This window comes from Charadrius vociferus, unplaced genomic scaffold, assembly GCF_000708025.1.
Source record: "Charadrius vociferus isolate BGI_N301 unplaced genomic scaffold, ASM70802v2 scaffold15, whole genome shotgun sequence".
In the NCBI taxonomy this organism is placed as follows: Eukaryota; Metazoa; Chordata; class Aves; order Charadriiformes; family Charadriidae; genus Charadrius; species Charadrius vociferus.
Window position 1 is genome coordinate 4,350,802 of NW_009650064.1, and position 16,348 is coordinate 4,367,149.

At 38.3% G+C, this 16,348-nt stretch overlaps 1 protein-coding gene across 1 annotated transcript in view; it reads right to left on the minus strand.

The window, feature by feature from the left end:
- The window catches only part of VPS13B (vacuolar protein sorting 13 homolog B (yeast)), a 502,169-nt gene that overhangs the window by 204,685 nt on the left and 281,136 nt on the right, over window positions 1–16,348 (minus strand). The window contains 1 exon segment of the mRNA XM_009891830.1: window positions 12,804–13,010. Within this exon segment, the coding sequence (XP_009890132.1) occupies window positions 12,804–13,010 (207 nt within the window).

Here is a 16,348-nt window from a genome sequence, read left to right on the forward strand (position 1 = left end):
AGAAATATCCTACTGTCATCAATTAAGTTTTAAGAAAAATCAGTGGTATTTCCATAACATTATATATAACTATAAACTTGTGCTATATTTTAAAATATCATCATTGCTAGATTTAGTTTAGTTCAACAAACTGCAACATGTGTTTTATGGACTGAGAAACTAGATTTTGCTTTATAAAATGTCATTCAAATGATGGTGGGCTTTTGCTCTTCATGTACCATTTCTGAAGAAGAAAACAAAGAAATACGAGTCCAATTCTAACTTTACCATGGTTCAAGACTATTAATCCATCTAATGGTGTCTTTTTATTATGAATGTAACTAGCTAGTACATAATTCACGTACGTGCAAAACTGCCTATGTGCAAATCTCTGTTGACTGTATTAAAGAAATCAGTTAAAAAAAAAAAAAGCATCACACAAAAAAGATACCCCAGCAGTAAAGTGAATTAAGTAGTTCAACTTTGCAAATGTCTAGGATTAGAGATTAGCGCTATCATAGGTGGCTGGTGAACAGCAAATAAAAAAATGCCTGTTTTTTGCAAAACAGTTCATGATGAAGAAAGCAATCTCTATGAGAAGTGTTTCATTAGCGTACAGAAAGCAAGTGCTGTTATAATTGGGAAGATTTCCTTAAATACTAGTCATAATGTGTCAAGGAACCATGGATATGGCATTAGGTGACAGTGTGCAAGTCAGACTACAAAGAGATACTACACATTGGGTTTGTAAATGCCACATAGGAATGAGATCACAGACCATGAAAGACAGGCAATGGAGAGTTTCAACCCATAGGAAAAGCAAGTAGCTCACCTTCAAGAGAACTAACATAAGAGTAAGAATATCATGTAATATTGACAGTACTAACCTCTGAAAAGGTGCAATCTATATCAGCCTCTTAAATATTAAAAGGCAAAAAAGGTAATAAATTGGAATGCATATTATATATTCATTGTCCTATAACGAGTTTTGTCTGTGATGTCTTTATTCTACATAAATCTTCTAGATGCCTGCTATAAAACGCTTCATAACTTATTAATGGTCAGAATGAGAGAGAGAAAATATAAATGAATGAATGAATGAATGAACGAACGAACGAACACACATGGAGCTGGAGGTACCAAAGACCTGCAGAAATAAATAGAAAAAAACCTAACACCTACGTCTTGGTCTGAATGAAGTTCTGGCTCTGTAAAAAAAAAAAAAAAGCAATACTTAGAGGCCTATCAATTAAATGTGTGGTCCTCATGGAGTCCTTAAAGGCAGAAATGCAATTATCCCAGAAACTAAGACAAGAGAAACACTGATCCCTCTAATATGAGACAGACATGTACAGACTGGTCTAAAGTAGTTGGACCAGTACCAGAAGTGTATGAGCAAGATTAATCAGAAAGAGGAAGAACACTTGTCTGTATATGAATATATTTATTTGCATATGTGGTAGAAGGAGCAGGGGGCTGTAATAATGGGAGTTAAGGAAATAAATTTGGGAAAGAAGATTCTGAATGTACAAGAAGATAAGTTACAGAAACAAGAGAGGAATGGATGAGCCCATTGGTGAAAGAGCTGATAACAAAGCACAGAAGAGAACAGGCAGACAACCAGCGTTAAAGGAGAAGATTCATCTGGTTCCCTTCAAATAGACCTCCCACAGGCAAACTTCCCTATACCATTTTATCCACCCATTTTTATAACACCTTCTCTCTCTTAGAATCCTTTCTTCCCTGAAAGGTTCTTAATTGTCACCAGGTTGTCGGTTTAAATCTTTAACAACTATCTTATAAAAAAATTGGGAGAAAGGACATACTCAAGGCTACTTGCTTTTCTTAAAAAAAAAAAAAAAAAAAAAAAAAAGATTCAGCCACACACTATGCCTTGTCTTCCTTCCTGCTTCCTTCCCTGTCCTTTCTCTTTTGAGCATTTCTTCTCCATTGTGTTATCATTGAGCAAACTTCCTTACACACAACCACCTGAAATCCTTCTCCAAGACATGGACTTAACATGACTCTCTTGCTTTTATAATTTGTTTACTCTTCTTCCATTTTTCTCTTCCACTGTCTGAAAATTTAGATTATTAAATGTAGCAGGGCCTGTCTCCTGCTGTTTATCTAATAATATTTAATGTCTACCACAGTAGGACACCTAATTAGAGAAACCTCAAATAGCTCATTTCACTAATATGCATGCAACTATAAAGCAGGTGTGGCACAGTGGACATATGGCACCTAACAAGTTTTAAAAATAAAGAGTGGTAGAACCATCTAAATAACATTTTTAGGGTAAAGATTAACTCCTTTCTGTCAATCTGTGACTCATATTTCCTATTTGCTTCCACAGCAATATTCTTCCTGCCTCTTGCCAGACCTTTTTATCCGAAGACTCCTACCTCTGAGTACTATTTAATAACCATGCCTTTGCAAGACATTTCCTACTGTCTTCACGAAGAACTCTACTCTCTCCAGTGCCATTTAATTGTCCTACAAGGCAGCTCTGACAGCAACATGGAAATAGCTATCTTTTCAGCACTGTAAGCAAAACTCAGTTTTGTTTCTTCAAGGAAGAAACTGTCCTTGGACCGCAAAAGTATGGGGAAGGAATGAAAATTCGGAAACAGCCTTGGAGAGTGTCAGACCTGGAAGTCCCCCAGCATCCGAAAGGATGTAGGTTGAGCAGCCACTTCTCCAATACTAAACAACATTAGTCCTTACTGCTTCTCCTGAAATGGCAGGCTCCATTGATAGGACAGTGGCATAAGCCAGGAGGCAACAACAACCTAGCCATTTTGCCATCCTCTGACTATCCCTGTCCACAGTCTTCAAATGGTAGCCTGTCTCCCCTCCAACCATCTACTCTGCCTACTTGTAAAGCTATAAAAAAGCAGGAATAGAAATGTATCTTTCTAGAGTGGGAAAGAACACAATACCTTGAGAATCCTGTTTCCCTTCTTAATGAGTCTTTATTTGCAATGTCCTCATTCTGACATCAGAGAAGCCTCATCCTACTTCATGGCTTGCAATTTCATGCCATCAGCATAGCATCAGTTACGAGCCTTTTAATTTCTGCCAAGAAATTCCTTTCTTGTTTCTTTCATATAACTCAGCCAAGCAGTTTTTTGACACTCTGCTTTTCAATAACTTCCTACACCTTCATAATTTGCCTTTGAATGACACCCTCAAAACACGACGCTTCTGTGTGGGAGTTTCATTGTGTCTAAGATGACTGTTCTCATCAAACCTCACATGCTCTAGAGACGCTGAGTCAATGGTACTTTGGAACGGGGGGGGATCCCTTGGGCAGGACAGCTCTGAAGGAAGGAGCCAGCCAAAAGACAATTTCCCTTAGCTGAGATCCTCAGATAAATTTTACAAGGTATCAAGAAATGGAAGACAATTAAAGGTTAAGGAAAGAGAGAAAAATACTCATTTAAACCTGATAATACCTTTATTTAAAGTTCAAGTCAAAGTTCAGGCTAATGTTGATATTCTGCAGACCAATTTGCTGCTGTCTATTCTATAAAAAGCATTTTCTCTCTCTCTCTCTCTTTTTTTTTTTTTTTCTTTTAGAGCTGGAGCATTTTTTAACTTCTTGTTGTACTGTAGGAACACTTACTTTGCCAAACTGTAACTTACAAACTGATGGAGGGGGTGGAAATGAGAGAGACCATCTCCTCCCCACCCTCCATACACACCCTCACTCTCCCACTGGACATGTTCCAAAATGCTTTTTGTATGAAAATCAACTTTGTTCTAAAATTTTGGCAGGTCTCTACACTTCTGATAGTTAAAAAAGAAGAAAACAATAGTAAATTAAACTTAAAGGGATACAGTTAACAGCAAATATATACTGCCACCATGGCAAGTTTTGAATTTTATAATTGGATTCTTTTATTTTCATAATTTAATGTGTTCAGATGTTTCATGCATTTTGTTAACTTTTTTTTTCCCCAGAGGGCTGTTTTTGTTTAGTGGTTTGAATATACAGATAACTGTTCTGTAGAAAACTGAGGCTATAATTTTCCCACACTTTTCTTTAAGCTTATTTTTTTCTGAAGCTACTAAATGATGTACTTACTATGCCTCTCAGAGAATCAGCCAGTTGATAATTCTGGCACAAGGTTACATATAACAGTATTTGTGAGATTCTTGAAGAATTGCATTTATCTAGCATAACCCCAGGCACATAAAAAACCAAATTAACCCCGGAATGTGCAAACAAATTTAAAAGCAGGAAACCCTAAATTTTAGGGAATGTGGCCCCAACCAACTTCCAAGCCTATTATATCCATGAAGTTTACAAAAAAACAGTTACAGGTACAGGCCCAGATGTATAATTCCAAACTGCTTCCTCCTTTTCTAAATACATGATGGAATAGGCCATATATCTGATACGCTATAACCAAAAAATACATAGGAGAGGCCAAGGTGCTCACATTTTCCATTACTATTGCTGGAGCTAATTTTTGCTGCCATCATTCCAATGTTGTTTGTGCTTATGCTTGTCTGATTTGCAGATGTTTCTCACACTTTAATTTCAGTAGCATGTGAGGTGGCTTGATTAAATCCTATTCAAATTGTGTAGCACACAACTGCATAGTTGTTGAACAAAACTTTATTTAGTCAATACACAAGTAAGGCCCACACACGTACGCATTTCTGAAGTGAACTTGAAAAAGAAAACCAGTGCTTGAATTTCAAGCAAATGGTCAAATGGAGGTTGTTGATGTAGAACAACATTACCAGAAATAAAGGAATTGTGAACCTCTGGACACAACCAGAGGCAGAGTAAGCTGGGGGTCAGACACCTGGACCTCCAATTGCCAGGGTTTTGGAACTTGTTCTACCACAGGGGCTGCAAGTCCTAACCAGGGACTCCACTCACTCGTGCTTGTGCTTAGCTTTGCACTGCAATTCTGTACTCGGGTTACCACATTCCCATACAGTATGCCAGGTCACTTGTGCATACTACCGCTTGGACTAGCTAGCTTGACAGTATAGCTAAAACTGCATTAAGCTGAGGCTTTCAGGGATAGCCTCTTCTGTTTGCAGCTGTGCCAGCAGCAGTGCTTACCAACAGACATCCCCAGAAGATCAGCATCATGTCCCTGTCAGAGGTGACTGCGTTACTGGCTCTGCCCATCCCCTACTTCAGCAGTTCAATGTGAACATACTACTTGATTTTTTTTTCTGCCATTCAAACATACGTAAACAGTTGAATTGGCCCATTCTCCTTCTCAGTGGCAGAAGCACTGCAGATGCTCCTCTGAAGGCAGATGTTGCTATATGGCTGTCCTTTGACAAGTGAAAAATGAAGAGACTGCATTTCTTCTTAGCCTTCTGTTAATGGTAGTGTAACCAGAATCATTGGGCAGAGTCACAGGGGCTGAAAAACTGATAGCCCTCACTAGCAGATGTCTTTTTTTTTTTTTTCCAATAAGCTCAAATTCTTTGAAATCTTTTGCAGTGAAAACTAAGAAACTGAAGTGAGAAGAGAGACTGTGCTCTTGTTTCTCATGCAGTTTCAATTTTCATTTTGGATTTTCAGCACCCAGCGTGGTATTGTTAAATATGTTTATGCATTAGTTTTTCTGCTCTGTTTCCAGATCTACAGAAAAATCAAGCCAGAGTCAGAAACCCTGAACTATTTTCCCACAACTTCTCATGCCAAGTCCTAAAATATACAATTTAAGTCTCTCACCAATTGTTGCAAATTGACCAATATACTGAGTTTATTTTCTTAGCAGAATTTATCTTTGTTCATCAGGAAGATCCAAACATATGAGGCCTTCATCCTTGGCCTGCCTAAAGCTCAGGGATGATCACAGTTTGGCCACACTACTGCTATGCCTTATCAAAATAACTTCTGCGTTCTTGCTCAATCACTGAGTTTCCCCAAGGACTAAACACTTCTACCACTGTTTGTACTTAAGTAAACAGTAACAAGTGGCCTGTTGTAGTCTGTACTACCTTTCCTTTTGCTGTTCCAAAGGAGGGATGGTAAAAATGATTAACTGTTTCCAGCCCTCCAGCACTTAAGCCTCTCACTCACGCTTCCCTCTCTTACCACCATCCAGACTAAAATTCAGTAAGCTAGGTAGCTTTATCTGCATCCATCTGTGGTGCTCACTATCAACTTGTCAGCATGAAAAGAATTACACGCAGCTCAAAATATAAATCATCCACAGATCACATAAACAGCAAAAGTAGTAATTTGTTTAATATAAACAGTTGTGAGAGTTTGCCTTCTTCCGACTTATTTATAGCAAGTCCATTGCAGCTGAAAGAAGCTTTAAAAATAATCATTTGTCTCCCACAGAACCAAATAACACATTAACTGTAAAATCTCTAAACTTAAAAAAAATCTACCTATCGCAGCAAAGTATTTTTGTTCGACAAACTTCAGGATTTCAAGATTTAAAACTATAGGAACATATAAACAAAATACAGACTCTGATAAAACACAAACCTCTGGAAAATGTCCCTAAGTCAAACCTGGAGAAATACATATTATTGTTTAATTACTGTACATACTTAGTTGCTGCTTGTCAGCAATAATGACTATAAAATATATAGCTGCAAGGTGAAATTGTGGCTGATGCACTTGATTTTTATGTATTACCTCCTCCTTTTTTTCAGTAAAAACATTACTGTTACAATAGTGTGAAAACAAGTTATAATTTGCAAATACAGGATGGTATTTTCCAAATCAAACAACATGGACCTAGATTTGCTCCCACTGACTTCTTTGCAAGTAACATTAAGCCAATATTAAGTACCTTCACATTTCTGAAGACCAAAATATGCATCTATAAGTAATCAAGACTATCATTTTTAGAGACTGGAAAGACGTTAAATACACAGTATTTAAAGAGACCAAAATAAAAGTCTTTTTCTGTTTCTCTGAGTATTTGCAAGTTGTTTTCAGACCTGCCAGTATCAAGATGGCAATCAAGCAAGGTTTCGTTGGTGTTAAGTCCCCTGGCCAGTAACTGCCTGCACTATAACTATCCCATCTGCTCTCTTGATGGAATTCAGACGCTGTGGGAAAGGAAAGGAGTGGTCCAGTTCCAACCAGTAGCAAAACCACAGACAGGGATAAATCAGACCCAGGAAAATGGTGGAATGCTGCTCCAGTCTTCTCAGCTGCCACCTTCCTATACCGTTCACTGAAAGCATGCTTTTTTCAATCATCCTCCGCTTCCATGCAGTATCACTTACTCTCAGTTGGTTAACTTTCCTGACATCCCTGTTCCTACACTCACCATTTCTGTGAGATATTAAAGATAACTTTTGCCTTCCTGTCTCCAAACACCACCAATCCCTCCCCATGGCTTGGATTTTCTATACCAGTCTCTGAAGAGTACTTGAAGAATACCACAAAATATGAAGCTGACAAGCATTAGGTTACTCTGACATCCCCTGCCCCACTTCTACACTTTTTGAAATTAAAATTATTTCTTCAGAAGGTAACTGGAAAAATATTCAGCCCTCAACTTCACTTAGTGCAAGAAAACGCATTTGGGTTTTAAAATATTTGTTTGGATTTCACTAGTTAGGCTCCTGTGAACAAACAGGGTCTTCAGATAAAAAGTCTTATGTCTACAACAGTTGTTATATACAATGATCCACACTTGGACAGACTGTGGAAAACTATGTCTTCACCCAGAAGAAAACCTTGGCCTCATTGAAAATAGTAGGGTATAACAGACTGACATCTGCAGCCCATTAGGCAACTTGACAGGTAGAACTAGCTGCTCTACTTCACAGGAGACAAAACAATAAAAAAAGAAATCTGTTTACATTTCTTGTCTACAAGGCCTGTTGACTTTGCCTGCTTTTGGGGCACAGAAAGAGCTGTATAGCTCTCTGTACAGATACCACTCAGACACACCCCGGCACCTATAACAGGGTTCTGTGTATATTCGAACATACTAAGGAGGTTATTTTTCTTCAAATAAAGTCTATTTTATATGGACTATAACTGAGGCACTCAGCAGACTGAAGTAGTTCAAAGTAGCAGCTGGAGACAGCAGAAGCGACCAGGCTCTCTCTCTCATCTTCACATCTTACCCTCTTCAAATAAAGGAGAAGCACAATTTCATGATCATACTATCTACAGCTAGGTATGGTGATAGTAATTAAGTTAGCAAAAGGAAACAGGGAAACAGTGATTACTCTCAAAGGACAAACAGCTTTCACTGGTGAAAAGGAATGAGGGAGAACATTCCTTAGCTAATTTTTCAGTACATATGTTTCTAAATTCTCAGTAATCCTTACCTCAAAGAACAGGACAGCAACCATGTCATTATAATGAAAACCTAGCTTGTGCTTTGATACTAGGAAATATGTTGAATAAGTTCAGAGACAGCCACCAACCGCAGAACAGAATGTGTTATGGAGATACTGCCAACCATTATGTTGCAAATTATTGAATTTATATTGTCTAAAATAGTCTATTAGAAATGTGAGAAGAAAATATGGTTCCTTTTATTATTTCTCACTGCTTGGCCAAGTATGATTCTCCTACCTCTCTCCCACTCCCAACAGTACTACACAACTCTCAGACACCAGGACTACGCATTAGTCTCAGGAACAATGTTCTTAGCTACTTTACACAAGATGATCTGCAAAAGTTCATTGTATAGCTTCAAAACACTTTGAGATTTATTTTTATTGATGGCCACCAAAAGATTAATACAATAGTATTTCAAGTAAAGTGATGACTATATTGATTGTAGTTGCTAAGCCACTATCCATCATATTTGATAAGTCGTGGCAGTCCGGTGAGGTTCCTGCCGACTGGAAAAGGGGAAACATAACTTCTATTTTCAAAAAAGGAAATAAGGAAGACCCAGGGAACTACAGGCCAGTCAGTTTCACCTCTGTGCCTGGCAAGATCACGGAGCAGATCCTCCTGGAAACTCTGCTAAGGCACATAGAAAATAAGGAGGTGATTGGTAGCAGCCAACCTGGCGTCACCAAGAGCAAGTCATGCCTGACAGATTTGGTGGCCTTCTATGATGGTGTCACAGCGCTGGTGGATAAGAGGAGAGCAACCAATGTCATCTCCCCGGACTTGTGCAAAGCATTTGACACCATTCCCCACGACATCCTGATCTCTAAATTGGAGAGACATGGATTCGAAAGATAGACCACTCGGTGGATAAAGAACTGGCTGGACAGTCACACTCAAAGAGTTGCGGTCAACAGCTCAATGTCCAAGTAGAGACAAGTGATGAGTGGTGTTTCTCAGCGGTCAGTACTGGGACCCGTGCTCTTCAACATCTTTGTCGGAGACATAGACAGTGGGGTTGAGCGCACCCTCAGCAAGTTTGCCGATGATACCAAGCTGTGTGGCGAGGTAGACACACTGGAGGGGAGGGATGCCATCCAGAGAGAGCTGGACAGGCTGGAGAGGTGGGCCTGTGCAAACCTCATGAAGTTCAACATGGCCAAGTGCAAGGTCCTGCATGTGGGTCGGGGCAATCCCATGCACAAACACAAGCTGGGCCAAGAAAGGATCAAGAGCAGGCCTGAGGAGAAGGACTTGGGGGTCTTTGTTGATGAGAAGCTCAATATGATACAGCAATGTGCAATCACAGCCCAGAAGGCCAACCGGATCCTGGGCTGCATCAAAAGAAGTGTGGCCAGTAGGTTAAAGGAGGGGATTCTGCCCCTCTACTCTGCTCTCATGAGACCCCACCTGGAGTACTGCATCCAGCTCTGGAGTCCCCAACGTAAGAAAGACATGGACCTGTTGGAGCGGGTCCAGAGGAGAGCCAGGATGATCAGAGGGATGGAGCACCTCTCCTGTGAGGAGAGGCTGAGAGAGTTGGGGCTGTTCAGCGTGGAGAAGAGAAGGCTCCGGGGAGACCTTATTGTGGCCTTCCAGTACCTAAAAGGGGCCTACAGGAGAGCTGGGGAAGGACTTTTTACAAGGGCATGTAGGGATAGGATGAGTGGGAATGGCTTCAAGCTCGAAGAAGGTAGATTTAGATTAGATATTAGGAAGAAACTTTTCACTTTGAGGTTGGTGAGGCACTGGCACAGGTTGCCCAGAGAGGTTGTTGAGGCCCCATCCCTGGAGGTGTTTAAGGCCAGGCTGGATGGGGCTTTGAGCAACCTGGTCTAGTGGGAGGTGTCCCTGCCCATGGCGGGGGGTTGGAACTAGATGATCTTCAAGGTCCCTTCCAACCTAAACCACTCTATGATTCAAAATGGTGGTAGAATGCTTATGATCATCTTCCATATGGCTTAATAAAAATCTTTTTGGAAAATGTTACTCTGTTTCCATCATCTAGAATGCATTAACTCGGTCATCCTATTAGGTGATTCACCTCACTCCAACTGGCAGCCTGACATAAAATTAGTCCTCAGAGTGAAGGAATAATTTGTTTTTTTGATGTTTTCTTTTAAACATCAGTCTTTAAAGGCAAGAAAGCACTAGGTCAAGACAACCTTTGACGTTACATCCCATAACAACCAAATCATTTAGATGAATCCTCTGCTGGCTAGCCATTCCTTTTCACCTTACAGTACTGCTAACTTTTTTCAAGAAATCACAAGACCGATATCAAAGGTGGTCAAGTACATGGTGGTATTCAAATATAAACAACAACTCCCAAATTCATAAAAATGACAGGACCCACAAACAGCACTTTTTGTACCTATTAGTCTTACAGGAATCTAAACTCTGGCTTGACTTCCTGTGACAACGATTCTCTCCAAGTCTTTTTTTCAACCACAGTAATTCAAAAACCTTCACATTTCTCTTACTTTTTTCCTACTGTTAATTAAAACCCTTGTACATGCTACATACTCTTTTCACTCTTTCAATCAGAAATGGAACAAGGTTTTCCTCAGCCACTAAGCAAAAAATAGTACCCTCCTACTTGAACAACTCTGTGAATCTTTTCTTGACAATATAAAAATTACCTTTCTAATTCTCATTTTCAATTTCTGACAAGGAACTTCTTGCAATATATATTCTCCCACCTCAGTATCTCCATTAAACAAATGACACCTGCCTCAGTACGCTTTTCCATCTGTGCACTTACAGATCCCTTGTGCTGGCTCTTTATTCTGAACTCCCTTCCTACCACAGCCACAGACGGAACACCCTGGGCTGAGAGCTCTGAATGGAGATGATGGACAGGAGCCCTATTCCTCACTCTTTCAGTTATATGAACTATGGTTTCATGCAAACGTTTTCTCCTGTTTGTAGCTTTCTTTCCTCTTCCATAACTTTAACCAATTTTTTAATTTATTTGGTCAATTTTTCAATTTATTTATCCTAAGCACAATGACACGTTCATTTCAAAGCAGCTTTCAAATCTCAGTTGTAAAGTGCCTTGTCAACCATAAATCTCCTATTGTGAAAGAAAAATCCAACATTAAAGCCATGTGTTTTAATAGAAATTTGTATTCTAACAAGATTGAAATTACGGTCTTAGCTTCAGAGTGGAAAAGACTGAACACAAATTCTAACATTATCCTTTGTTGGCTAATTCACCAAACTTCATCTAGATCACGAGAAAATTTATTTAGCTAGTGTATAACATTTGTTGAGAGTAGGAAGAAAATTAAACAAATGATGAACAACATTTTTCAAAAGGGTAGGATATGAATGCTGAACTTGGACCCGTATTACCAAAATAATCTTAGTAACATATGGATTAAAACAATTACTGAATCAGTTTCAAGTAATGCTCCAAGTACAGCATGTACTCCAAATACTGTCTATATAGAGGGTCAAAACCAAATCATTACTTATAAAGCTGGTGGTTTCTGATTTTAAGGAGAAAGGGATTTTATGAGTAGGTGAAAAAAATACTTTTTTTGTGACCATACTATTTTCTTACCATTATTGATTACCTTCAATTCTATATCCATGGGAAAATTTTTCACAACTGAGATCACACACACATAGAAATACACCAAAACCTCAGACTATTCAAATAATCTAGAAACATTTTAGTGAAACAACCTAAGAACTGAAACTCTAGCTCAAACACCTTTTAATGACAGTTACCTCTGTGTGTGTGTGTGATGCATATAAAAAGTAAGCACTAGCGATCACCATTTCATTTTCTCTAAACCATATCAGGAATTAAAATAAACCACACATGGGGTTAAAGCAATCCTGGCCAAACATCGTCAAATATATAACTGCACTTAGCGTTCAAACTGCTGTGTATTTGCCTGTGCTCCAGAACTGTTCTATGAGGTGTCCCCAAAATTTCTTTGTTTATGCTGAGAACAAAACTCAGTCTCTCAGAACTGTCTCCCCACATTCTAACAGCTTTATGTTAATAACGAAGCTCTCCTGACTCAGGCATCGCAGTGACTGGCTGTAACATCACAGGCTGACTGCACAAACTACTTGGGATGACTCACAAGCAGTACGCGTATCACAGGTACTTCAAAACACCAGTTGCTATTCTAATAATTCTGAACTTGAAAAATGCCTTCTGCTTCTTGACCAGAAAACACTAACTATAGTTTTCTGACAAGAGTTAATATTCATTCACTTCTAAGAGAAACAATCCAGACAAATAATAAACATAGGAAACACAGGAGCAATACAACAATTTCTCCCCCCACCCCCACCCCCCTTTCCTCTTGTTCCACCAAACCGAGTAATTAAGTATTCTTTATCAGTTTATGAGGGCAAAGCTACTTTCCATAGGGATACTGCTGCTCTTTCCGATCCTTCTGATTCTTACTTGACTGTGCACCACACCATGTAAGTCAAAACTCACATGATTTTTTTTTTTTTTTTTTTTTTTTTTTTTTTAAAGAAACCTTACCTCTGTAGTGGTCCCAATGTCAGCAGATGGGCTATATGTGCTGGTGTCTGGTGGAGCAGTACCAACACTACTTTTAATTGGAGAGCTAGGAGGAGCGGGTCCTGTCATGGTTTCAGTATAGGCAGAAGATTGATAGGGAATTCCTTTCCTCTGAATTTTATTCCAAACTTTACTTGTGATCTCAGCCAATTCATACAGAAGCTGTACCTAAAAGAAAAAAAAAAACAAAAACAAAACTTTTTTAAGATGAAGTTTTCATGAATTACATGAAGGAAAATCAAAGCCCTCCACTGAGACTTAGAATGTAGCAGAACTGAATTTCTCACTATTTATAATGTTCTGATAAGCAATTACATTGCAATTAAAATAATTAACATCAGCTAGAGTATAGTGATTTTGATAAAAATAATCTCTGCTTTGCCTAAACATATGCTACATAGCTCATAAAAACATAACCAATAACATGGTCTTGTAAAACTTTTAATAATATCAATTTTAGCAATTAAACAAAGGTAATTTCTGATATATTTCATATGTATATACTGCCTTTAGAAAAGGGCAAATATATAAACTATATGAAATATTAACAATGCAAAAAATATTCATTTAAATGGTATTAAAACAATGATCCCACGCAGCATATGACACTGTTCTGTGTTTTAGGAAGGATATCCACTATCAAACTCAATAGTTTCCTGGCATATGTCATTCCAATATCAGAAAAATACTGTTTAACTTGCACATTGTTTGACTCAGTTCTAAGATATTTACACAAGTTTTTGTAAATAAGCATTAATCATGGAATTTGTATGACAACATACTGCAATATACTGTATAAAACACGCTCAGAGAAAACTGCAGATCCACAGCTGGATACCATACCCAACTTGCCGTTATAACAAATGGAAATTCTCATATTTATAAGAACTTTAAGCCTCAGGACACATCTACTCTATGAAGCTGGCTTCTTATGTGGGCAGAACAGATGCAGAAAAACACTGCTGTCAATCCACATTTGATATAAAACAGTACTTGATTTTGTGCGTGAGAGTGTGTGATGAAGTCTCAAAGTACATGCTACAGTCCTTTCTTAAGAGGTGAAGTGCTGGAATTTTATAAAAACCTTCTTAATTCATCTTGGATTTTCTTTTGAAGTTTCAAGGCTTACACTGAGCAGGTCGTATACTTTTTGACAAAATTTTTCCTTAAAGGAGATAAACTCAGTATTTTTTTTTGTCTTCATATACAGAACAATCTGCAAACAAACAATAACTCTGGTTGTGGCAAAATGTTCTTTTAGTCATGCTTTAAAGTATTTTGTATCTGTAGCACTCTGATACGCACTGGCAGCCTTTAACTTACTAATTACAAATTTCTAAGTTTTTATGAGTCGCTTCCACGTAACTCAGGAAGATCAACTAATAACATCCATCCGATTGATTGAGTAATATAACATTAACTTGTGTTAATGTTAATGGTGATGACACTTAGCCTGGCAAAAGAGTCTGTAGAAAATTAATATGATACAGGCACGTATCCAAATAATTCATGCTTCCAAACCCCCCCACCCCCCCAATATTTTTTGGTCAAGAAACCGAAGGATAATTTAAGCTATATTTGTCTCAATGAAGCAAGGCTTCCAAAAATTTAATTATGCTATAAAGGTACAAAATAATCTAAAAGAAGGAATTATGCAACTTCTGTGTTTACATACATGCTCATACACAAAGAGAGTTTTCATCAGCTAATCTAACACAAGACTTTTAATCTTATTGGGGTTGCAACAAGCATAGCCATTAAAGATAATTACTTATGTTATCAGGGAGGTGTTTTTTTTTAAATTGCTCAGGCTAGAATCTCAGCCACTGTTTCAGAGATGCTGCAATTTCAGCAGTAGCCATCTCTTTGAACATCACCAGCCAAGTAGTATGACTCTAATACTCCATCCTGCTCTGAAACCAGACACAAAACAAATTCACTAAATAAAAGGCACACTTTGATTAGAGGGAGATGATTTTCATGGAGATATGTTAAAAAGTATAAAATACCAAAAAGCCTCACAACAAAACCTCATTAAAACAAAAAGAAGAAGGCACATGTCTGTATGTAAATAAAATTTTAAAACTTCAAACAAAGAGCTGAAGTTATGTCTTTGCTAATTTTTAATACACTTAAATTTATTCCATGGTTGTCACTCATTAAAATGGAAGGATTTCTACTTCTCTTGTTGGTTGCACTTTTCAATCATAAGAATTTGTGTGCTGGTTTTGGCTGGGATAGAGTTTTCTTCATAGTAGCTATGTTTTGGATTTGTGCTAAGAGCAGTGTTGGTAACACAGGGATGCTTTAGTTATTGCTGAGCAGTGCTTGCACAGAGTCGAGGCCTTTTCTGCTCCTCATATCATCCCGCGAGCGAGTAGGCTGGAGGTGCACAAGAAGCTGGGAGGGGACACAGCTGGGACAGCTGACCAAAGGGATATTCCATACCACATGATGTCATGCTCAGTATATAAAGCTGGGGGAAGAAGAAGAAAGAAGTGGGGGGACATTCAGAGTGACAGCGTTTGTCTTCCCAAGTAACCACTATGCGTGATGGAGCCCTGCTTTCCTGGGGATGGGAAGATCTGAATGAATTCCTTGTTTTGCTTTGCGTGCCTGCGTGACTCTTGCTTTACCAATTAATCTGGCTTTATCTCAACCCACGAGTTTTCTCACTTTTACTTTTCTGATTCTCCCCCCATCCCACAGCGGGGGCGGAGAGCGAGCACGCAACTGTGTGGTGTTAGTTGCCGGCTGGGATTAAACCACGGCGTTTTGAAATCTATTTCTGATTCTATTGGAAGAGCTAATGTAAGTGTAAGGCCTCTCCCCTTTATAAGTATTTTTGAGCATAACAGTTAATATATAATAATTATTTTTAGTACACTCTATTCAAAAGAAGAAAAATGGTATGACAAAAATAGGAATAACTCTGCCAGTATTTGTTAAGAAAAGTTTCCCCTCTCTCACTGCTTCCACACCCTCCCCCGCAAAACCACACATAACTCAATAAGACCCCACTGACTACTTGGCAAAATCTGAAAAGTTCAATATATTACAGAATTTTATACTTTAAAAATAACACATTACTACAAAATTGAAAACTACAACAAAATGCAATATCCTGGCAATTTTGCACACTGGAAGTATCTATTGAATTTAAATGGATACAACCATCACAACATGGTTTCATATTAAATCTTAATAGTCATACAGTAAAATACTTCACCTTTGCTACCATTTAACAAATTCACTAAGCATCACCTCCTTTAAGGCTATCATCTGTAGAAAAAATACAGCCTGTCATCCTAAAGAGTCAAATTGCATAGTTACTCTACCGTGAATTTATAACTATCAAATGATGTTTATGTAATTGTATTTTCCATTTTCCGTTCTTGAACATCTGGTTAAAGACAACTGATGGGTTTTTTTTCCCCTTTTGCGTAAGTAAAGCAGAAAGGACAAGTAAAGCAGATGTAAGGAAGAAAGTACAGCTCAAGAATCTT